We start from the raw sequence: 24,249 nt of genomic DNA, 5'->3' as shown, positions 1-24,249 counted from the left end.
AAATGCTGTAGAGTTCAATCACTATAGCATTAATACCTTTCCCTTCAGCTGATCAGAGAAAATGCTGTAGAGTTCAATCACTATAGCATTAATACCTTTCCCTTCAGCTGATCAGAGAAAATGTTGTAGAGTTCAATCACTATAGCATTAATACCTTTCCCTTCAGCTGATCAGAGAAAATGCTGTAGAGTTCAATCACTATAGCATTAATACCTTTCCCTTAAGCTGATCAGAGAAAATGCTGTAGAGTTCAATCACTATAGCATTAATACCTTTCCCTTCAGCTGATCAGAGAAAATGCTGTAGAGTTCAATCACTATAGCATTAATACCTTTCCCTTCAGCTGATCAGAGAAAATGCTGTAGAGTTCAATCACTATAGCATTAATACCTTTCCCTTAAGCTGATCAGAGAAAATGCTGTAGAGTTCAATCACTATAGCATTAATACCTTTCCCTTCAGCTGATCAGAGAAAATGCTGTAGAGTTCAATCACTATAGCATTAATACCTTTCCCTTCAGCTGATCAGAGAAAATGCTGTAGAGTTCAATCACTATAGCATTAATACCTTTCCCTTCAGCTGATCAGAGAAAATGCTGTAGAGTTCAATCACTATAGCATTAATACCTTTCCCTTCAGCTGATCAGAGAAAATGTTGTAGAGTTCAATCACTATAGCATTAATACCTTTCCCTTCAGCTGATCAGAGAAAATGCTGTAGAGTTCAATCACTATAGCATTAATACCTTTCCCTTCAGCTGATCAGAGAAAATGCTGTAGAGTTCAATCACTATAGCATTAATACCTTTCCCTTCAGCTGATCAGAGAAAATGCTGTAGAGTTCAATCACTATAGCATTAATACCTTTCCCTTCAGCTGATCAGAGAAAATGCTGTAGAGTTCAATCACTATAGCATTAATACCTTTCCCTTAAGCTGATCAGAGAAAATGCTGTAGAGTTCAATCACTATAGCATTAATACCTTTCCCTTAAGCTGATCAGAGAAAATGCTGTAGAGTTCAATCACTATAGCATTAATACCTTTCCCTTAAGCTGATCAGAGAAAATGCTGTAGAGTTCAATCACTATAGCATTAATACCTTTCCCTTCAGCTGATCAGAGAAAATGTCTCAAAGCAGAACATCATACATTCTAATCATTGGAATCATCAAGCTCTCCTTCAGGCAGTGTGGACATAGAGAGAAACATCCAGGTCACTCTGCTAGGAAGAACACAGTGATCGATGAGAGTACACACACACACACACACACACACACACACACACACACACACACACACACACACACACACACACACACACACACAGGCCCCCTGTGGCTTTCACATTAGTAGATCTGTGCATAAGGTGAGATGGGATGTTGCTCAGCTAGTGTTACTGCCAGTGCCCAGTGATGTTACCTGGTCCCCAAATCCAGCTGTATATGATGCATTGCACTGTGTTGACCTGTTTTACTGTGTATTTTCAGGGTGATGAGGGACACCTTGGCCCACTTGGCGGCCCTGGCACCACTGTAAGTGTCTCCAGGTGTTTCATTATGAAGTAACACAGATGAGATGTGATAAAACATGAAAAGCTGATGCATCCTGTAATGTGTGTGTGTGTGTGTGTGTGTGTGTGTGTGTGTGTGTGTGTGTGTGTGTGTTTGTGTGTGTGTGTGTGTGTGTGTGTGTGTTTCTCTACAGGGGAGAGTTGGAAGGAAAGGCTACATAGGGGAACCTGGACCTGAGGGACTGAAGGTAAGAAGTTACTATCAGCGTGCATACTGTACGCATGCTGTATTGGACTGTTTAGAAAAACAACTATCACAGTGTCAGTCGATCAGGTCCATTTGCAGATATGGTCAAGTGTGTGTGTAACCATCTCTTTCCCTTGGTGTTGTGTCTAATCATAAGCTAACTGTCCAGAATAATTCCAGAACAGTGAGCAATATAATCAGGGCAGTAGGAATGAAAACTTACATTAAATCTACAAAAGTATGTGGACACCCCTTCAAATTAGTGGGTTTGGCTATTTCAATGCAATCTCCATAGACAAACATTGGCAGTAGAATGGGCTTACTGAAGTGCTCAGTGACTTTCGACGTGGCACTGTCATAGGATGCCACCTTTCCAACAAGTCAGTTTGTCAAATGTGATGTTATTGTGAAGTGGAAACGTCTAGGAGCAACCACAGCTCCGCCGCGAAGTTGTAGGCCACACAAGCTCACCGAACGGGACCGCCGAGTGCTGATGCGCTTGCCGCGTAAAAATCGCCTGTCCTCGGTTACAATACTCTCTACCGAGTTCCAAACTGCCTCTGGAAACAACGTCAGCATAAGAACTGTTCGTTGGGAGATTCATGAAATGGGTTTCCATGGCCGAGCAGCCGCTCACAGGGGAAAGGAAAGGCTGCCTTATCTGTTGTTCTGTTCCTCAGCAAGGCAGTTAACCCACTGTTCTCCGGGCACCTAACATCACCATGTGCAATGCCAAGCGTTTGCTACAGTGGTGTAAAGCTTACCGCCATTGGACTCTGGAGAGGTGGAAACACGTTCTCTGGAGTGATGAATCATGCTTTACCATCTGGCAGTCTGACGGACAAATCTGGGTTTGGCGGATGCCAGGACCTGCCCGAATTCATGGTGTCGATGTAAAGTTTGGTGGAGATGGAATAATGGTATGGGGCTGTTTTTCATGGTTTGGGCTAGGCCCCTTAGTTCCAATGATGCAATATCAATACAATGACGTGGCAACAGTTTGGGAAGGCCCTTTCCTCTTTCAGCATGACCATGCCCCTGTGCACAAAGCGAGGTCCATACAGAAATGGTTTGTCGAGATCGGTGTGAAAGAACTTGACTGGCCTGCACAGAGCCCTGACCTTAACACCGTCGAACACCTTTGGAATGTATTGGAACGCCGACTCCGAGCCAGGCCTAATCGGCCAACATCAATGCCCGGCCTCACTAATGCTCTTGTGGCTGAATAGATGCAAGTCCCCGCAGCAATGTTCCAGCGTCTAGTGGAACTCCTTCCCAGAAGAGTGGAGGCTGTTATGGCAGCAAAGGGGGGACCAAATCCATATTAATGCCCATGGTTTTGGAATGAGATGTTCAACGAGCAGGTGTCCACATTCTTTTGGTAATGTAGTGTACTATCTAATCGACATGGCCCGCTTACCACTTTTGAGGTCTTAGTTTAGTTTTCTTGTTTAGTTTTTTTCCTGACGTGTTCTTCACGTTACTTCATTAGAGTTAACTGGTGTGAACCCAGTGCAAGGCCTTGCGCCTTCACTATTACTGCTGCACAATGTGGCAGATGTTTATTAGTATGGATTACACTTTAGTGTGTTCCTCTGAATGCCATGCAAGTCAGAGTCCCTGTATTTGTGAATGAGTTGGGTACTTGTGTTAGTTCAAGGGGAGGTGGTTGTGTCATAAATGTATTGAGCCTTATTAACAAAGAGAAGGAATTCTCCCTGGACTGTTATAGAGCATAATGGAAACCCGCAGGAGAGAAATAAACAGAAACAGAAGAAATCAAGAGCATTTCCATGTGTGCTTTTTAATCATTTGTTTATTTAAAACCCTGTGTGTTCAAGCTGTTGATCATGTGACTGAGCGACCATCGGCTGGATCTTAACATCTTAACACACAGGAAGAAAATGTACTAATGTTTTGTTTTGATCTGGTTTTCAGGGGGAGACGGGGGACCTTGGCGGCATTGGAAAAAATGGACCGCAAGTGAGTCTGGTGGTTTTTGCTGACTATGCATGAAATCAATGTCAGTGATTAACCACTTCTTAGTTTGTTAATGTGCAGTACAGCGACTGACTGGGATAAGTTATTAAGTCTCTACTTCCTGCTGCTCTCGTATAGGAAGAGTCTCAAAGCAGAGTACTCATACGTAGAATGTTTATAGTGCTTTTCTCAGACCTAAAGATGCAGAGTGGTTGGTTTTCATTAGTCTGAGTGCAGTGATGGAGATGTAAGGGTCTTTATGTGGTTTAGTATGGGGAGGGAGGACGAAAAGGTTAGAGGAGGAGGTGATGAGGCAAAGAGGGGTAGGGAGGTGGAGGAGGGGTAGGGAGGTGGAGGGGTAGGGAGGTGGAAGAGGGGTAGGGAAGTGGAGGAGGGGTAGGGAGGTGGAGGGGTAGGGAGGTGGAGGAGGGGTAGGGAGGTGGAGGAGGGGTAGGTAGTTGGAGGGGTAGGGAGGTGGAGGAGGGGTAGGGAAGTGGAGGAGGGGTAGGGAGGTGGAGGGGTAGGGAGGTGGAGGGGTAGGGAGGTGGAGGAGGGGTAGGTAGTTGGAGGGGTAGGGAGGTGGAGGAGGATGGGTAGGGAGGTGGAGGAGGAGGGGTAGGGTTGTGGAGGAGGAGAAGGGGATAGGGAGGTGGAGGAGGAGGAGGGGTAGAGAGGTGGAGGAGGAAGAGGGGTAGGAAGGTATTTCTCTAGCAATAAACGTGTGTTTTATACAGAAATTGGCAGCATAAGGATCTCCAGTGAATGACAATCTCTGGAAGTTACCTCATTTTGAGTTTGCGTTCGTTTGTTTGTGCCAGGGACAATTTTTCTTTTTTTTGTGTAAATTTAAAAAACGCCTCTTGAAGGAAACGTAACTGCATAACTGAACTCTTGTTATTGCCCTTAGAAACAGACAGTATGGAGAACAAGTATTTGATATTCTGCCGATTTTGCCGATTTTCCTACTTACAAAGCATGTAGAAGTCTGTAATTTTTATCAAAGGTACACTTCAACTGTGAGAGACGGAATCTAAAACAAAAATCGTATGATTTTTAAGTAATTAATTTGCATTTTATTGCATGACATAAGTATTTGATCACCTACCAACCAGTAAGAATTCCGTCTCTCACAGACCTGTAAGTTTTTCTTTAAGAATTCCTCCTGTTCTCCACTCGTTACCTGTATAAAAGACACCTGTCTACACACTCAATCAAACAAACTCCAACCTCTCCACAATGGCCAAGACCAGAGAGCTGTGTAAGGACATCAGGAGTAAAATTGTAGACCTGCACAAGGCTAGGATGGGCTACAGGACAATAGGCAAGCAGCTTGGAGGAAAGGCAACAACTGTTGGCGCAATTATTAGAAAATGGAAGAAGTTCAAGATGATGGCTCCATGCAAGATCTCACCTCATGGGGCATCAATGATCATGAGGAAGGTGAGGGATCAGCCCAGAACTATACAGCAGGACCTGCTCAATGACCTGAAGAGAGCTGGGACCACAGTCTCAAAGCAGAATGGGAGAAGGTCATGTGGTCTGATGAGACAAAAATAGAGCTTTTTGGTCTAAACTCCACTCGCCGTGTTTGGAGGAAGAAGAAGGATGAGTACAACCCCAAGAACACCAACCATGAAGCATGGAGGTGGAAACATCATCCTTTGGGGATGCTTTTCTGCAAAAGGGACAGGACGACTGCACCGTATTGAGGGGAGGATGGATGGGGCCATGTATCGCGAGATCTTGGCAAACAACCTCCTCGCCTCAGTAAGAGCATTGAAGATGGGTCTTCCAGCATGACAACGACCCGAAACACACAGCCAGGGAAACTAAGGAGTGGCTCAGTAAGAAGCATCTCAAGGTCCTGGAGTGGCCTAGCCAGTCTCCAGACCTGAACCCAATAGAAAATCTTTGGAGGGAGCTGAAAGTCTGTATTGCCCAGCGACAGCCCCAAAACCTGAAGAATCTGGAGAAGGTCTGTATGGAGGAGTGGGCCAAAATCCCTGCTGCAGTGTGTGCAAACCTGGTCAAGAACTACAGGAAACGTATGATCTCTCTAATTGCAAACAAAGGTTTCTGTACCAAATATTAAGTTCTGCTTTTCTGATGTATCAGATACTTATGTTATGCAATAAAATGCTAATGGATTACTTAAAAATCATACAATGTGATTTTCTGGATCCGTCTCTCACAGTTGAAGTGTACCTATGATAAAAAATTACAGACCTCTACATGCTTTGTAAGTAGGAAAACCTGCAAAATCGGCACATCTCCCCACTGTACATACCGCACATCTCTACAGTAGAAATACTCAAGAAAATAAACAATGACGATCCAGATGAGAATGATCTATGATCATCTATGTTCATTCATCAATAACAAGTCATGGCTCTACTAGTACTGGCACAACATCAGTGGCCCGACTAGTTTTCTAAAACATCTGTGGAATACTACTATTACTTTGGATTGGTCTAATTAACTGCAAAACTGCAACGTTTCAAAAGTCTGTCTTTGTTGTTTTTTGGTCCATATAGTCATTTGACACCCAACATGTTTTCCTATGCTAGAAATCCACATACAACCCTCTCATGCATGTCACATCTCAATGCCGTATGCTTCTCTGTGTTCGTCAGGTCCCTTAATGTTAGTATTTGCATTGTGTGCGCTGTGGAAGCCACAGCCACTGAATAGGACTTCCAAATGGCTCCCTATTTACTACATAGTACACTAATTTTGACCAGAGCCCTATGGGCACTATATAGGGAATGTGGTGCCATTTGGGACACAGCCTCTGTGTTGCGTAGGAGAGCACACATGAAAGGGATTAACCATTTACCACAGACTGTATCTAGCTAGGACCCCTTTGAAGCCAATGCCATGTTAAAACAAAAAGACCTCAGCTTGGAAACACATGGAGCCTCTAATGAACGTCATTACATCACTTTCCAAATAAATCTAATCTGGAGGGTCTGAGAGAGACTGCCGATGGGTTGGCTAACTGCAGGTTAGCCCTGGTCAGGAGGTTCCTGGCTGAACGTGTTCAATGTGTTCACTAAGGCTTTGTTGTGTCACCTAGAGAGCACTTAATGCAACATGTTGCCAGTAAAGCATTTGAACCAATCATTTACTGGGAGTTTTTATAATATGATCAGCTGTATTTTTTGGGGCCAAATTAGATTGGCCCGTCAAGTGTTCCATTATAGGGTGACCCACAATAAAAAAAATAAAAAAATGCCTCTAAATTGAATCGCTGCTGAGGGCATTAACAGGTCTGCGGTTTGCTCTGAAACACACGATACTCAGGTTCACCTGGGCCGAAGAGAGAGATGGAGAGAGGAAGAGCGAGAGACTAGTAGCATATGACAACAGAGAGAATGTCTTAATTCTCTTCTACAGTACTTACTATGGTGATATCAGTCTCACTTCCTGACTGTTCTGCTCTTCTTGTAACCTCCACTCAGTCTGACCTAGGGCTGAGAAAGCAGACTGCTGTATACACACACACACACCTGAGAAAGCATATCACTGCAGATACACACACACCTGAGAAAGCATATATTTGTATACACACACACACCTGAAAAAGCATATCGCTGTATACACACACACACACACACCTGAGAAAGCAGACCGCTGTATACACACACAAACCTGAGAAAGCATATCGCTGTATACACAAACACACCTGAGAAGGCAGATTGCTACAGACACACACACACCTGAGAAAGCATATGGCTGCAGATACACACACACCTGAGAAAGCAGATTGCTACACACACACACAAACACACACACACACACCTGAGAAAGCAGATCGCTGCAGACACACACACACACACCTGAGAAAGCAGATCATTGCAGACACACACACACCTGAGAAAGCAGATTGTTACACACACACACACACCTGAGAAAGCAGATCGCTGCAGACACACACACACACCTGAGAAAGCAGATCACTGCAGACACACACACACACACACGCACCTGAGAAAGCAGATCACTGCAGACATACACACACACACCTGAGAAAGCAGATCGCTGCAGACACACACACACCTGAGAAAGCAGATCATGGCAGACACACACACACACACCTGAGAAAGCAGATCGCTGCAGACACACACACACACACCTGAGAAAGCACACACACACACACACACCTGAGAAAGCAGATCACTGCAGACACACACACACCTGAGAAAGCAGATTGCTACACACACACACACACCTGAGAAAGCAGATCGCTGCAGACACACACACACACACCTGAGAAAGCACACACACACACACCTGAGAAAGCAGATCGCTGCAGACACACACACACACCTGAGAAAGCAGATCACTGCAGACACACACACGCCTGAGAAAGCAGATCGCTGCAGACACACACACACACCTGAGAAAGCAGATCGCTGCAGACACACACACACACACACACACACCTGAGAAAGCAGATCGCTGCAGACACACACACACACACCTGAGAAAGCAGATCACTGCAGACACACACACACCTGAGAAAGCAGATTGCTACACACACACACACACACACACACACACACACCTGAGAAAGCAGATCGCTGCAGACACACACACACACCTGAGAAAGCAGATTGCTGCAGACACACACACACACCTGAGAAAGCAGATCGCTGCAGACACACACACACACCTGAGAAAGCAGATCACTGCAGACACACACACACACACACCTGAGAAAGCAGATCGCTGCAGACACACGCACACCTGAGAAAGCATATCGCTGCAGACACACACACCTGAGAAAGCAGATCGTTGCAGACACACACACACACACCTGAGAAAGCAGATCACTGCAGACACACACACACACACCTGAAAAACCAGATCACTGCAGACACACACACACACACCTGAGAAAGCAGATCACTGCAGACACACACACCTGAGAAAGCAGATCACTGCAGACACACACGCCTGAGAAAGCAGATCGCTGCAGACACACACACACACATCTGAGAAAGCAGATCACTGCAGACACACACACACACCTGAGAAAGCAGATCGCTGCAGACACACACACACACCTGAGAAAGCAGATCACTGCAGACACACACACACCTGAGAAAGCAGATTGCTACACACACACACACACACACACACACACACACACACACACACACACACACAACACCTGAGAAAACAGATCGCTGCAGACACACACACACACCTGAGAAAGCAGATTGCTGCAGACACACACACACACCTGAGAAAGCAGATCGCTGCAGACACACACACACACCTGAGAAAGCAGATCACTGCAGACACACACACACACACACCTGAGAAAGCAGATCGCTGCAGACACACGCACACCTGAGAAAGCATATCGCTGCAGACACACACACCTGAGAAAGCAGATCGTTGCAGACACACACACACACACCTGAGAAAGCAGATCACTGCAGACACACACACACACACCTGAAAAACCAGATCACTGCAGACACACACACACACACCTGAGAAAGCAGATCACTGCAGACACACACACCTGAGAAAGCAGATCACTGCAGACACACACGCCTGAGAAAGCAGATCGCTGCAGACACACACACACACATCTGAGAAAGCAGATCACTGCAGACACACACACACACCTGAGAAAGCAGATCGCTGCAGACACACACACACACCTGAGAAAGCAGATCGCTGCAGATGGAGCTCTAAAACTCTCCAAAGCCTAGTTTCCTACTGTTAAATGATACAGGACACCATGTTGTCCCACTTCATGCCACATTTAAGGTGTTTTGTGTGCATCGGGAGTCACTAGTGTTCCCATGACTCTCAGCTACCTGCCTCTGTCTCGACTCACAGCCACTACAGTCCAACTGCAAATCTTAGCTGCCTGCATGCCTGGGGCTATGCTAAGGCTTATACCATCTTGTGGAGATGCTTTTTGCGGTTGGCTACTGTGTTTTCATAAGCTGGCTTTATGTACTGTAGAACAGACAGGAATGTAGATGTTGTTTATTATATAGATTAGAACAGGCAGGAATGTAGATGTTGTTTATTATATAGATTAGAACATACAGGAATGTAGATGTTGTTTATTATATAGATTAGAACAGACAGGAATGTAGATGTTGTTTATTATATAGATTAGAATAGACAGGAATGTAGATGTTGTTTATTATATAGATTAGAATAGACAGGAATGTAGATGTTGTTTATTATATAGATTAGAATAGACAGGAATGTAGATGTTGTTTATTATATAGATTAGAATAGACGGGAATGTAGATGTTGTTTATTATATAGATTAGAATAGACAGGAATGTAGATGTTGTTTATTATATAGATTAGAATAGACAGGAATGTAGATGTTGTTTATTATATAGATTAGAACAGACAGGAATGTAGATGTTGTTTATTATATAGATTAGAATAGACAGGAATGTAGATGTTGTTTATTATATAGATTAGAATAGACAGGAATGTAGATGTTGTTTATTATATAGATTAGAACAGACAGGAATGTAGATGTTGTTTATTATATGGATTAGAACAGACAGGAATGTAGATGTTGTTTATTATATAGATTAGAATAGACAGGAATGTAGATGTTGTTTATTATATAGATTAGAACAGACAGGAATGTAGATGTTGTCTATTATATAGATTAGAATAGACAGGAATGTAGATGTTGTTTATTATATAGATTAGAACAGACAGGAATGTAGATGTTGTTTATTATATAGATTAGAATAGACAGGAATGTAGATGTTGTTTATTATATAGATTAGAATAGACAGGAATGTAGATGTTGTTTATTATATAGATTAGAATAGACAGGAATGTAGATGTTGTTTATTATATAGATTAGAATAGACAGGAATGTAGATGTTGTTTATTATATTTTTATTTTTTTTATTTTACCTTTATTTTACTAGGCAAGTCAGTTAAGAACAAATTCTTATTTTCAATGACGGCCTAGGAACAGTGGGTTAACTGCCTTGTTCAGGGGCAGAACGACAGATTTTGTACCTTGTCAGCTCTGGGATTTGAACTTGCAACCTTTCGGTTACAAGTCCAATGCTCTAACCACTCGGCTACCCTGCCGCCCTATAGATTAGAACAGACAGGAATGTAGATGTATGTTGATTATTATATAGATTAGAACAGACAGGAATGTAGATGTTGTTTATTATATAGATTAGAATAGACAGGAATGTAGATGTATGTTGTTTATTATATAGATTAGAACAGACAGGAATGTAGATGTTGTTTATTATATAGATTAGAATAGACAGGAATGTAGATGTTGTTTATTATATAGATTAGAATAGACAGGAATGTAGATGTTGTTTATTATATAGATTAGAACAGACAGGAATGTAGATGTTGTTTATTATATAGATTAGAACAGACAGGAATGTAGATGTATGTTGTTTATTATATAGATTAGAACAGACAGGAATGTAGATGTTGTTTATACTCTATACAGCCTCCTCTTTGTCTGTCCCCATTCCCACTCTATACAGCCTCCTCTCTGTCTGTCCCCATCTCCACTCTATACAGCCCTCCTCTCTGTCTGTCCCCATCCCCACTCTATACAGCCTCCTCTTTGTCTGTCCCCATTCCCACTCTATACAGCCTCCTCTCTGTCTGTCCCCATCCCCACTCTATACAGCCTCCTCTCTGTCTGTCCCCATCCCCACTCTATACAGCCTCCTCTCTGTCTGTCCCCATCCCCACTCTATACAGCCTCCTCTCTGTCTGTCCCCATCCCCACTCTATACAGCCTCCTCTCTGTCTGTCCCCATCCCCACTCTATACAGCCTCCTCTCTGTCTGTCCCCATCCCCACTCTATACAGCCTCCTCTCTGTCTGTCCCCATCCCCACTCTATACAGCCTCCTCTCTGTCTGTCCCCATTTCTACTCTATACAGCCTCCTCTCTGTCTGTCCCCATCTCCACTCTATACAGCCTCCTCTCTGTCTGTCCCCATTTCTACTCTATACAGCCTCCTCTCTGTCTGTCCCCATCCCCACTCTATACAGCCTCCTCTCTGTCTGTCCCCATCCCCACTCTATACAGCCTCCTCTCTGTCTGTCCCCATTTCTACTCTATACAGCCTCCTCTCTGTCTGTCCCCATCCCCACTCTATACAGCCTCCTCTCTGTCTGTCCCCATCCCCACTCTATACAGCCTCCTCTCTGTCTGTCCCCATTTCTACTCTATACAGCCTCCTCTCTGTCTGTCCCCATTCCCACTCTATACAGCGTCCTCTCTGTCTGTCCCCATTCCCACTCTATACAGCGTCCTCTCTGTCTGTCCCCATTCCCACTCTATACAGCGTCTCTCCGTCTGTCCCCATTCCCACTCTATACAGCCTCCTCTCTGTCTGTCTCCATCCCCACTCTATACAGCCCTCCTGTCTGTCTGTCCCCATTCCCACTCTATACAGCCTCCTCTCTGTCTGTCCCCATTCCCACTCTATACAGCCTCCTCTCTGTCTGTCCCCATTCCCACTCTATACAGCCCTCCTGTCTGTCTGTCCCCATCTCCACTCTATACAGCCCTCCTCTCTGTCTGTCCCCATTCCCACTCTATACAGCCATCCTCTCTGTCTGACCCCATTCCCACTCTATACAGCCTCCTCTCTGTCTGTCCCAAATTCCCACTCTATACAGCCATCCTCTCTGTCTGTCCCCATCCCCACTCTATACAGCCCTCCTCTCTGTCTGTCCCCATTCCCACTCTATACAGCCATCCTCTCTGTCTTACCCCATTCCCACTCTATACAGATATCCTCTCTGTCTGACCCCATTCCCACTCTATACAGCCCTCCTCTCTGTCTGACCCCATTCCCACTCTATACAGCCTCCTCTCTGTCTGACCCCATTCCCATTCTATTCAGCCATCCTCTCTATCTGTCCCCATCCCCACTCTATACAGCCCTCCTCTCTGTCTGTCCCCATCCATATTCTATACAGCCCTCCTCTCTATCTGTCCCCATCCCCACTCTATACAGCCTCCTCTCTATCTGTCCCCATCCCCACTCTATACAGCCCTCCTCTCTGTCTGTCCCCATTCCCACTCTATACAACCTCCTCTCTGTCTGTCCCCATCCCCACTCTATACAACCCTCCTCTCTGTCTGTCCCCATTCCCACTCTATACAACCCTCCTCTCTGTCTGTCCCCATTCCCACTCTATACAGCCATCCTCTCTGTCTGTCCCCATTCCCACTCTATACAGCCCTCCTCTCAGACTTGAGTTCTTCAGTCTACCGCTAACATGCTCCAGATGTGGCCTGTGTCTGTCAAACACACCCCTTGTTGAGTAACTAAGCCATGATGGGGAAAGATAGAAAATAGACTGTGAAGAAAGAGACAAGAAATGTAGCCACCAAAACACATAACACATCTAAGTACAGTACATCTCTTGTACAATGGTTAAATACATCTTTTTATAAGACTGAAATACATACACTGGGTTTAGCAAACTAGGGACATGTTTTCACCAGCCTCTAACTACCCTTTTCAGGATGCACTGGGGTCAAGAGACGCTGCTCCTCTCCTCGCCATAGACTCTGGCGCTGGGCCAAACCTCAGCCCTTTATCCAGATGACTGATCTGGAAGGGATTTTTCTCCATGATTTTTCTGATATTTACATTAGCCAGTGTTCTCTTCGTTAGCAAGAGGTCCACAAGTGTCTGGCGAAGGTCAGTGGGATGTTAGATCGCTCATCCAGCTGGACTAGAACTCTGCTGCCGCAGGCCTGCTACACAGAGCTGGGTGGCAGAACACTGTGTACAATTACATTGTTTGCTAAGAGTCCCGGAAAATAGAACCGAGCATGAAAAAATGTCCTTTCATTACTCAGCCCCCTGGTCTTGGAATTCCCTCCAAGCCAATTTACATATAGATAAACAGGTTGTTGAGATATGTAGTTGTTTCTAGTTGTCATCTGATGTCTCTAGTTTGTGTTGTGTTTTGTAAGGCAGCAGGTTGTTTTACTTCACACACATCCACTGTTAGTTTGCTGTTGTATTTGTGCTGTTGCCAGTGTCTTCTGTCTGTTTTGTCTGAAATGTTTATTGTATTTTTTATCCCAGCCCGTCCCCACAGGAGGCCTTTTGCCTCTTGCCAAGCAGTCAATGTAAATAGTACTATTTTCTTCATTGATAGCCTGTTTAAATAAAGGTTCAATAAAAACATGTACAAAATAGAATCAGTCCAGGATAAATGGATGGATTCATCAGTATCCTGTATTTACACAGGATTGGTTGGGATAACACACAACAGTAAGGTAAATACTGTACATGGATACTAGAGTGTACTGTATAGGAAGCAAACAAAGGTCCCGTACTGCTGCTGGACAAAACATATACTATAGTTAAGGAAATGAGAGACACACACGCTGAATATGGCCCCCAAATACTATACCATGTGTGACCTAATTTCGTTACCTACAGCAGTAAATAGCCCAGGACTAAGGCTTGTGAATACTGGGAAAGGAATGTATGTTTTCATTGCCTTGTTCATACAACACGAAATTAGCATTTTGACATACATTTCATTGCCTCATTACTTTTTTAGTAACATGAAACATTGCATGTAATAATTACATTGTTCAGTTTAAGGTGCTCAACTTTCATTGAGGGAATTTCCCCTTGGTTCCTTCATGGTTCCTTCATGTAATTTCCTTTATAAAGCATGTGATGCCACTACTTACCCCATCCTTACATCACCAATGCACAGTCTTCTATGACCCCCTGCATTCCTGCTGTCAAAACAGGTTGAAAAGAACCGTCTGATGGGTGGGGATCATGTCTCCCCTCATAGACGTACTTTACCCTGACGTGTGTATGCTCTTTCTCTCACTCTCTCGCTCTCACTCTCTCTTTCTCTCACTCTCTCTCCTCTCCCCTTTCTCCCTCTCTCTCTTCTCTTTCTCTCTTCTCTTTCTCTCTCTCTCTCTCTCTCTCTCTCTCTCTCTCTCTCTCTCTCTCTCTCTTTCTCTCTCTCTTTCTCTCACTCTCACCCTCTCTCCTCTCCCCTTTCTCCCTCCCCCTCGCTCTCTTCTCTTTCTATCTCTCCTCTCTCCCATCTCTTTCTCTTGCTCTCTCTCTCTCGCTCTCACTCTCTCGCTCTCTCTCTCCTCTCCCCCTTTCTCCCTCTCTCTCTCTCTTCTCTTTCTATCTCTGTCCTCTCTCCCATCTCTCTCATCTCTTTCTATCGCATCTCTTTCCATTTCATCTCTCTCCCATCTGCAGGGTCCAGCAGGCCTGATCGGTACGTCAGGGGGAGCTGGAGATCCTGGTGAAAAGGTAGAGAGGTGTTTATTCTGCCATTAGGCTTTGAGTGGATTAGCCAGACGCTGAGGGCCAGGCAGACAGGCAGAAAGCCAGACAGACAGACAGACAGACAGACAGACAGACAGACAGACAGACAGACTTAGACAAACACTGACCACCCTCACATCCATATCACAAACATCACCCAATATCATAAACATCACCCTGCAATTACTGTGTTCCCACTGTCTCCTTAGACTTCACTCAACCAACCCTGCATCTCAGTCTCACACATTGAAATGTAACTTGAAATGTAAAATGATCTTTTCAACTTTGTGGCAAAGAAAGCAAATACACACACACCACACACACTCATCTGGGTCATGCTCCTTAAATATGTAAGTCATTTTAAGTCTCCATGCTGTATGAGGATAGAGAGACCACTCTGGGATGTTTCCCAACTAGTTCCTGTGCTTATGACAACACGAAACCCCAATCATCACCCTTCAACCCTCAACTGTCAGAACTCAGCTTCCCCTGCTGCTCCCTGACTGTTGACTTAAATTACTTTACTGAGGTCCAGACTGCTGATTATTGACAGGCGCTCAGCTGGATGCCCCGGTCCAGCTCCCTAGCCTACCCAGAAACACCTTCTCTCTGTCAGAACATTGCTCTAAAATGCTTGCTCTCTCAGACAGACCTACAACTCTCTCTTTCCCTTTATCTCTCTCTCTCTCTCTCTCTCTCTCTCACACTCTCTTTATCTCTCTCACTCTTTTTCTCTCTCTCCCTCTCTCTATATATCTAACTCCCCTCTCTCTCTCTCTCTCTCTCTCTCTCTCTCTCTCTCTCTCACTCTCTTTGTCTCTCTCTCTCTCTCTCTCTCTCTCTCTCTCACACACACTCTCTCTCTCACTCTCTTTATCTCTCTCACTCTCTCTCTCTCTCTCAGACAGACCTACACCGTCGTTGCCCCTCCTTATGACTTACATTGTATCTGTCAGCACCAGAACCAGCCGTACCCTGTCAGGCAGTGAATTCCTTTCAGATTAAATACATTTCATCCAATTATGCACTTTGATTTAGACAGATTTTTCAAATACAGAGCTCTAAATCCATTCTTTGTTTTTAAGTACTGTAGGCTGCTTACAGTGAGGGAATAGTGTATCAGTGCTTGTACAGTCAAGACAGGAGAACTGTGGATTCAAATATAAATGATACAGACTGTTAGAGACTAGAGGAGAGACCCAGTCAGACTGTTAGATACTAGAGGAGAGACCCAGTCAGACTGTTAGATACTAGAGGAGAGACCCAGTCAGACTGTTAGATACTAGAGGAGAGACCCAGTCAGACTGTTAGATACTAGAGGAGAGACCCAGTCAGACTGTTAGAGACTAGAGGAGAGACCCAGTCAGACTGTTAGATACTAGAGGAGAGACCCAGTCAGACTGTTAGATACTAGAGGATAGACCCAGTCAGACTGTTAGATACTAGAGGAGAGACCCAGTCAGACTTTAGATACTAGAGAGACCCAGTCAGACTGTTAGAGACTAGAGGAGAGACCCAGTCAGACTGTTAGATACTAGAGGAGAGACCCAGTCAGACTGTTAGATACTAGAGGAGAGACCCAGTCAGACTGTTAGATACTAGAGGAGAGACCCAGTCAGGCTGTTAGATACTAGAGGAGAGACCCAGTCAGACTTTTAGAGACTAGAGGAGAGACCCAGTCAGGCTGTTAGATACTAGAGGAGAGACCCAGTCAGACTGTTAGATACTAGAGGAGAGACCCAGTCAGACTGTTAGATACTAGAGGAGAGACCCAGTCAGACTGTTAGATACTAGAGGAGAGACCCAGTCAGACTGTTAGATACTAGAGGAGAGACCCAGTCAGATACTAAAGGAGAGACCTAGTCAGACTGTTAGATACTAGAGGAGAGACCCAGTCAGACTGTTAGATACTAGAGGAGAGACCCAGTTAGACTGTTAGAGACTAGAGGAGAGACCCAGTTAGATACTAGAGGAGAGACCCAGTTAGATACTAGAGGAGATACCCAGTTAGACTGTTAGATACTAGAGGAGAGACCCAGTCAGACTGTTAGATACTAGAGGAGAAACCCAGTCAGGCTGTTAGAGACTAGAGGAGAGACCCAGTCAGGCTGTTAGAGACTAGAGGAGAGACCCAGTTAGATACTAGAGGAGAGACCCAGTTAGACTGTTAGATACTAGAGGAGAGACCCAGTTAGATACTAGAGGAGAGACCCAGTTAGATACTAGAGGAGAGACCCAGTCAGGCTGTTAGATACTAGAGGAGAGACCCAGTCAGACTGTTAGATACTAGAGGAGAGACCCAGTCAGACTGTTAGATACTAGAGGAGAGACCCAGTCAGGCTGTTAGATACTAGAGGAGAGACCCAGTCAGACTGTTAGAGACTAGAGGAGGGACCCAGTCAGACTGTTAGATACTAGAGGAGAGACCCAGTCAGACTGTAGAGGAGAGACCCAGTCAGACTGTTAGAGACCAGAGGAGAGACCCAGTCAGGCTGTTAGAGACTAGAGGAGAGACCCAGTCAGACTGTTAGATACTAGAATAGAGACCCAGTCAGACTGTTAGATACTAGAGGAGAGACCTAGTCAGACTGTTAGATACTAGAGGAGAGACCCAGTCAGATACTAGAGGAGAGACCTAGTCAGACTGTTAGAGACTAGAGGAGAGACCCAGTCAGACTGTTAGATACTAGAGGAGAGACCCAGTCAGACTGTTAGATACTAGAGGAGAGACCCAGTCAGACTGTTAGATACTAGAGGAGAGACCCAGTCAGACTGTTAGATACTAGAGGAGAGACCCAGTCAGACTGTTAGATACTAGAGGAGAGACCCAGTCAGACTGTTAGATACTAGAGGAGAGACCCAGTCAGGCTGTTAGATACTAGAGGAGAGACCCAGTCAGACTGTTAGAGACTAGAGGAGGGACCCAGTCAGACTGTTAGATACTAGAGGAGAGACCCAGTCAGACTGTTAGATACTAGAGGAGAGACCCAGTCAGACTGTTAGATACTAGAGGAGAGACCCAGTCAGACTGTTAGAGACCAGAGGAGAGACCCAGTCAGGCTGTTAGAGACTAGAGGAGAGACCCAGTCAGACTGTTAGATACTAGAATAGAGACCCAGTCAGACTGTTAGATACTAGAGGAGAGACCCAGTCAGACTGTTAGATACTAGAGGAGAGACCCAGTCAGATACTAGAGGAGAGACCTAGTCAGACTGTTAGAGACTAGAGGAGAGACCCAGTCAGACTGTTAGATACTAGAGGAGAGACCCAGTCAGACTGTTAGATACTAGAGGAGAGACCCAGTCAGACTGTTAGATACTAGAGGAGAGACCCAGTCAGACTGTTAGATACTAGAGGAGAGACCCAGTCAGACTGTTAGAGACTAGAGGAGAGACCTAGTCAGACTGTTAGATACTAGAGGAGAGACCCAGTAAGACTGTTAGATACTAGAGGAGAGACCCAGTTAGACTGTTAGATACTAGAGGAGAGACCCAGTCAGGCTGTTAGAGACTAGAGGAGAGACCCAGTTAGATACTAGAGGAGAGACCCAGTTAGATACTAGAGGAGAGACCCAGTTAGACTGTTAGATACTAGAGGAGAGACCCAATCAGACTGTTAGATACTAGAGGAGAGACCCAGTCAGGCTGTTAGAGACTAGAGGAGAGACCCAGTCAGGCTGTTAGAGACTAGAGGAGAGACCCAGTTAGATACTAGAGGAGAGACCCAGTTAGATACTAGAGGAGAGACCCAGTTAGACTGTTAGAGGCTAGAGGAGAGACCCAGTCAGACTGTTAGATACTAGAGGAGAGACCCAGTCAGGCTGTTAGAGACTAGAGGAGAGACCCAGTCAGACTGTTAGATACTAGAGGAGAGACCCAGTCAGGCTGTTAGAGACTAGATACTAGAGGAGAGACCCAGTTAGATACTAGAGGAGAGACCCAGTTAGACTGTTAGATACTAGAGGAGAGACCCAGTCAGACTGTTAGATACTAGAGGAGAGACCCAGTCAGGCTGTTAGAGACTAGAGGAGAGACCCAGTCAGACTGTTAGATACTAGAGGAGAGACCCAGTCAGGCTGTTAGAGACTAGAGGAGAGACCCAGTCAGGCTGTTAGATACTAGAGGAGAGACCCAGTCAGGCTGTTAGATACTAGAGGAGAGACCCAGTCAGACTGTTAGATACTAGAGGAGAGACCCAGTCAGACTGTTAGATACTAGAGGAGAGACCCAGTCAGGCTGTTAGATACTAGAGGAGAGACCCAGTCAGACTGTTAGAGACTAGAGGAGGGACCCAGTCAGGCTGTTAGATACTAGAGGAGAGACCCAGTCAGGCTGTTAGAGACTAGATGAGAGACCCAGTCAGACTGTTAGATACTAGAGTAGAGACCCAGTCAGGCTGTTAGAGACTAGAGGAGAGACCCAGTCAGGCTGTTAGAGACTAGATGAGAGACCCAGTCAGGCTGTTAGATACTAGAGTAGAGACCCAGTCAGGCTGTTAGAGACTAGAGGAAAGACCCAGTCAGGCTGTTAGAGACTAGAGGAGAGACCCAGTCAGGCTGTTAGATACTAGAGGAGAGACCCAGTCAGACTGTTAGATACTAGAGGAGAGACCCAGTCAGGCTGTTAGATACTAGAGGAGAGACCCAGTCAGACTGTTAGATACTAGTGGAGAGACCCAGTCAGACTGTTAGATACTAGAGGAGAGACCCAGTCAGGCTGTTAGATACTAGAGGAGAGACCCAGTCAGACTGTTAGATACTAGAGGAGAGACCCAGTCAGACTGTTAGATACTAGAGGAGAGACCCAGTCAGACTGTTAGATACTAGAGGAGAGACCCAGTCAGACTGTTAGATACTAGAGGAGAGACCCAGTCAGACTGTTAGATACTAGAGGAGAGACCCAGTCAGGCTGTTAGAGGAGAGACCCAGTCAGACTGTTAGATACTAGAGGGTAGACCCAGTCAGATACTAGAGGAGAGACCCAGTCAGACTGTTAGATACCAGAGGAGAGACCCAGTTAGAGACTAGAGGAGAGACCCAGTCAGACTGTTAGATACCAGAGGAGAGACCCAGTTAGATACTAGAGGAGAGACCCAGTCAGGCTGTTATATACTAGAGGAGAGACCCAGTCAGGCTGTTAGATACTAGAGGAGAGACCTAGTCAGACTGTTAGATACTAGAGGAGAGACCCAGTCAGATTGTAGAGGAGAGACCCAGTCAGACTGTTAGATACTAGAGGAGAGACCCAGTCAGACTGTTAGATTCTAGAGGAGAGACCCAGTCAGGCTGTTAGAGACTAGAGGAGAGACCCAGTCAGGCTGTTAGATACTAGTGGAGAGACCCAGTCAGACTGTTAGATACTAGAGGAGAGACCCAGTCAGGCTGTTAGATACTAGAGGAGAGACCCAGTCAGACTGTTAGATACTAGAGGAGAGACCCAGTCAGACTGTTAGATACTAGAGGAGAGACCCAGTCAGACTGTTAGATACTAGAGGAGAGACCCAGTCAGACTGTTAGATACTAGAGGAGAGACCCAGTCAGACTGTTAGATACTAGAGGAGAGACCCAGTCAGGCTGTTAGAGGAGAGACCCAGTCAGACTGTTAGATACTAGAGGGTAGACCCAGTCAGATACTAGAGGAGAGACCCAGTCAGACTGTTAGATACCAGAGGAGAGACCCAGTTAGAGACTAGAGGAGAGACCCAGTCAGACTGTTAGATACCAGAGGAGAGACCCAGTTAGATACTAGAGGAGAGACCTAGTCAGACTGTTAGATACTAGAGGAGAGACCCAGTTAGAGACTAGAGGAGAGACCCAGTCAGACTGTTAGATACCAGAGGAGAGACCCAGTTAGATACTAGAGGAGAGACCCAGTCAGGCTGTTAGATACTAGAGGAGAGACCCAGTCAGGCTGTTAGATACTAGAGGGTAGACCCAGTCAGATACTAGAGGAGAGACCCAGTCAGACTGTTAGATACCAGAGGAGAGACCCAGTTAGAGACTAGAGGAGAGACCCAGTCAGACTGTTAGATACCAGAGGAGAGACCCAGTTAGATACTAGAGGAGAGACCCAGTCAGGCTGTTAGATACTAGAGGAGAGACCCAGTCAGGCTGTTAGATACTAGAGGAGAGACCTAGTCAGACTGTTAGATACTAGAGGAGAGACCCAGTCAGATTGTAGAGGAGAGACCCAGTCAGACTGTTAGATACTAGAGGAGAGACCCAGTCAGACTGTTAGATACTAGAGGAGAGACCCAGTCAGGCTGTTAGAGACTAGAGGAGAGACCCAGTCAGGCTGTTAGATACTAGTGGAGAGACCCAGTCAGACTGTTAGATACTAGAGGAGAGACCCAGTCAGGCTGTTAGATACTAGAGGAGAGACCCAGTCAGACTGTTAGATACTAGAGGAGAGACCCAGTCAGACTGTTAGATACTAGAGGAGAGACCCAGTCAGACTGTTAGATACTAGAGGAGAGACCCAGTCAGACTGTTAGATACTAGAGGAGAGACCCAGTCAGGCTGTTAGAGGAGAGACCCAGTCAGACTGTTAGATACTAGAGGGTAGACCCAGTCAGATACTAGAGGAGAGACCCAGTCAGACTGTTAGATACCAGAGGAGAGACCCAGTTAGAGACTAGAGGAGAGACCCAGTCAGACTGTTAGATACCAGAGGAGAGACCCAGTTAGATACTAGAGGAGAGACCCAGTCAGGCTGTTAGATACTAGAGGAGAGACCCAGTCAGGCTGTTAGATACTAGAGGAGAGACCTAGTCAGACTGTTAGATACTAGAGGAGAGACCCAGTCAGATTGTAGAGGAGAGACCCAGTCAGACTGTTAGATACTAGAGGAGAGACCCAGTCAGACTGTTAGATACTAGAGGAGAGACCCAGTCAGGCTGTTAGAGACTAGAGGAGAGACCCAGTCAGGCTGTTAGATACTAGAGGAGAGACCCAGTTAGATACTAGAGGAGAGACCCAGTTAGATACTAGAGGAGAGACCCAGTTAGACTGTTAGATACTAGAGGAGAGACCCAGTCAGACTGTTAGAGACTAGAGGAGAGACCCAGTCAGACTGTTAGATACTAGAGGAGAGACCCAGTCAGGCTGTTAGAGACTAGAGGAGAGACCCAGTTAGATACTAGAGGAGAGACCCAGTTAGATACTAGAGGAGATACCCAGTTAGACTGTTAGATACTAGAGTAGAGACCCAGTCAGGCTGTTAGAGACTAGAGGAGAGACCCAGTCAGACTGTTAGAGACTAGAGGAGAGACCCAGTCAGACTGTTAGATACTAGAGGAGGGACCCAGTCTGACTGTTAGAGACTAGAGGAGAGACCCAGTCACACTGTTAGAGACTAGAGGAGAGACCCAGTCAGGCTGTTAGAGACTAGAGGAGAGACCCAGTCAGACTGTTAGATACTAGAGGAGAGACCTAGTCAGACTGTTAGATACTAGAGGAGAGACCCAGTCAGATTGTAGAGGAGAGACCCAGTCAGACTGTTAGATACTAGAGGAGAGACCCAGTCAGACTGTTAGATACTAGAGGAGAGACCCAGTCAGGCTGTTAGAGACTAGAGGAGAGACCCAGTCAGGCTGTTAGATACTAGAGGAGAGACCCAGTTAGATACTAGAGGAGAGACCCAGTTAGATACTAGAGGAGAGACCCAGTTAGACTGTTAGATACTAGAGGAGAGACCCAGTCAGACTGTTAGAGACTAGAGGAGAGACCCAGTCAGACTGTTAGATACTAGAGGAGAGACCCAGTCAGGCTGTTAGAGACTAGAGGAGAGACCCAGTTAGATACTAGAGGAGAGACCCAGTTAGATACTAGAGGAGATACCCAGTTAGACTGTTAGATACTAGAGGAGAGACCCAGTCAGACTGTTAGATACTAGAGGAGAGATCCAGTCAGGCTGTTAGAGACTAGAGGAGAGACCCAGTCAGACTGTTAGAGACTAGAGGAGAGACCCAGTCAGACTGTTAGATACTAGAGGAGGGACCCAGTCTGACTGTTAGAGACTAGAGGAGAGACCCAGTCAGACTGTTAGAGACTAGAGGAGAGACCCAGTCAGGCTGTTAGAGACTAGAGGAGAGACCCAGTCAGACTGTTAGATACTAGAGGAGAGACCTAGTCAGACTGTTAGATACTAGAGGAGAGACCCAGTCAGATACTAGAGGAGAGACCCAGTCAGGCTGTTAGATACTAGAGGAGAGACCCAGTCAGACTGTTAGATACTAGAGGAGAGACCCAGTCAGACTGTTAGAGACTAGAGGAGAGACCCAGTCAGGCTGTTAGAGACTAGAGGAGAGATCCAGTCAGACTTTTAGATACAAGAGGATAGACACAGACAGACTGTTAGATACTAGAGGAGAGACCCAGTCAGACTGTTAGATACTAGAGGAGAGACCCAGTCAGGCTGTTAGAGACTAGAGGAGAGAACCAATCAGACTGTTAGATACTAGAGGAGAGAGCCAGTCAGACTGTTAGAGACTAGTGCTAAGACCCAGTCAGACTGTTAGATACTAGAGGAGAGACCCAGTCAGTCTGTTAGAGACTAGAGGAGAGACCCAGTTAGATACTAGAGGAAAGACCCAGTTAGATACTAGAGGAGAGACCCAGTTAGACTGTTAGATACTAGAGGAGAGACCCAGTCAGACTGTTAGAGACTAGAGGAGAGACCCAGTCAGGCTGTTAGATACTAGAGGAGAGACCCAGTCAGGCTGTTAGATACTAGAGGAGAGACCCAGTCAGACTGTTAGATACTAGAGGAGAGACCCAGTCAGACTGTTAGATACTAGAGGAGAGACCCAGTCAGACTGTTAGAGACTAGAGGAGAGACCCAGTCAGACTGTTAGAGACTAGAGGAGAGACCCAGTCAGGCTGTTAGAGACTAGAGGAGAAACCCAGTCAGGCCGTTAGAGACTAGAAGAGAGACCCAGTCAGGCTGTTAGAGACTAGAGGAGAGACCCAGTCAGACTGTTAGAGACTAGAGGAGAGACCAAGTCAGACTGTTAGATACTAGAGGAGAGACCCAGTCAGATACTAGAGGAGAGACCCAGTCAGGCTGTTAGATACTAGATGAGAGACCCAGTCAGACTGTTAGATACTAGAGGAGAGACCCAGTCAGACTGTTAGAGACTAGAGGAGAGACCCAGTCAGGCTGTTAGAGACTAGAGGAGAG

The 24,249-nt window shown here is 45.7% G+C and overlaps 1 protein-coding gene across 1 annotated transcript in view; it reads left to right on the top strand.

The window, feature by feature from the left end:
* The window catches only part of LOC139398809 (collagen alpha-1(XXIV) chain-like), a gene marked incomplete at both ends in the record, with an annotated part of 43,430 nt that overhangs the window by 7,714 nt on the left and 11,467 nt on the right, over positions 1-24,249 (top strand). The window contains 4 exons of the mRNA XM_071144588.1: positions 1,486-1,530; positions 1,703-1,756; positions 3,694-3,738; positions 15,002-15,055. Of these exons, the coding sequence (XP_071000689.1) occupies positions 1,486-1,530; positions 1,703-1,756; positions 3,694-3,738; positions 15,002-15,055 (198 nt within the window). The remainder of the gene's footprint in view (positions 1-1,485; positions 1,531-1,702; positions 1,757-3,693; positions 3,739-15,001; positions 15,056-24,249) is intronic.

This window comes from Oncorhynchus clarkii, unplaced genomic scaffold (genome assembly GCF_045791955.1).
Source record: "Oncorhynchus clarkii lewisi isolate Uvic-CL-2024 unplaced genomic scaffold, UVic_Ocla_1.0 unplaced_contig_12974_pilon_pilon, whole genome shotgun sequence".
In the NCBI taxonomy this organism is placed as follows: Eukaryota; Metazoa; Chordata; class Actinopteri; order Salmoniformes; family Salmonidae; genus Oncorhynchus; species Oncorhynchus clarkii.
The sequence above is the reverse complement of the archived record's forward strand: the minus strand, read 5'-3'. Positions and strand labels throughout refer to the sequence as shown.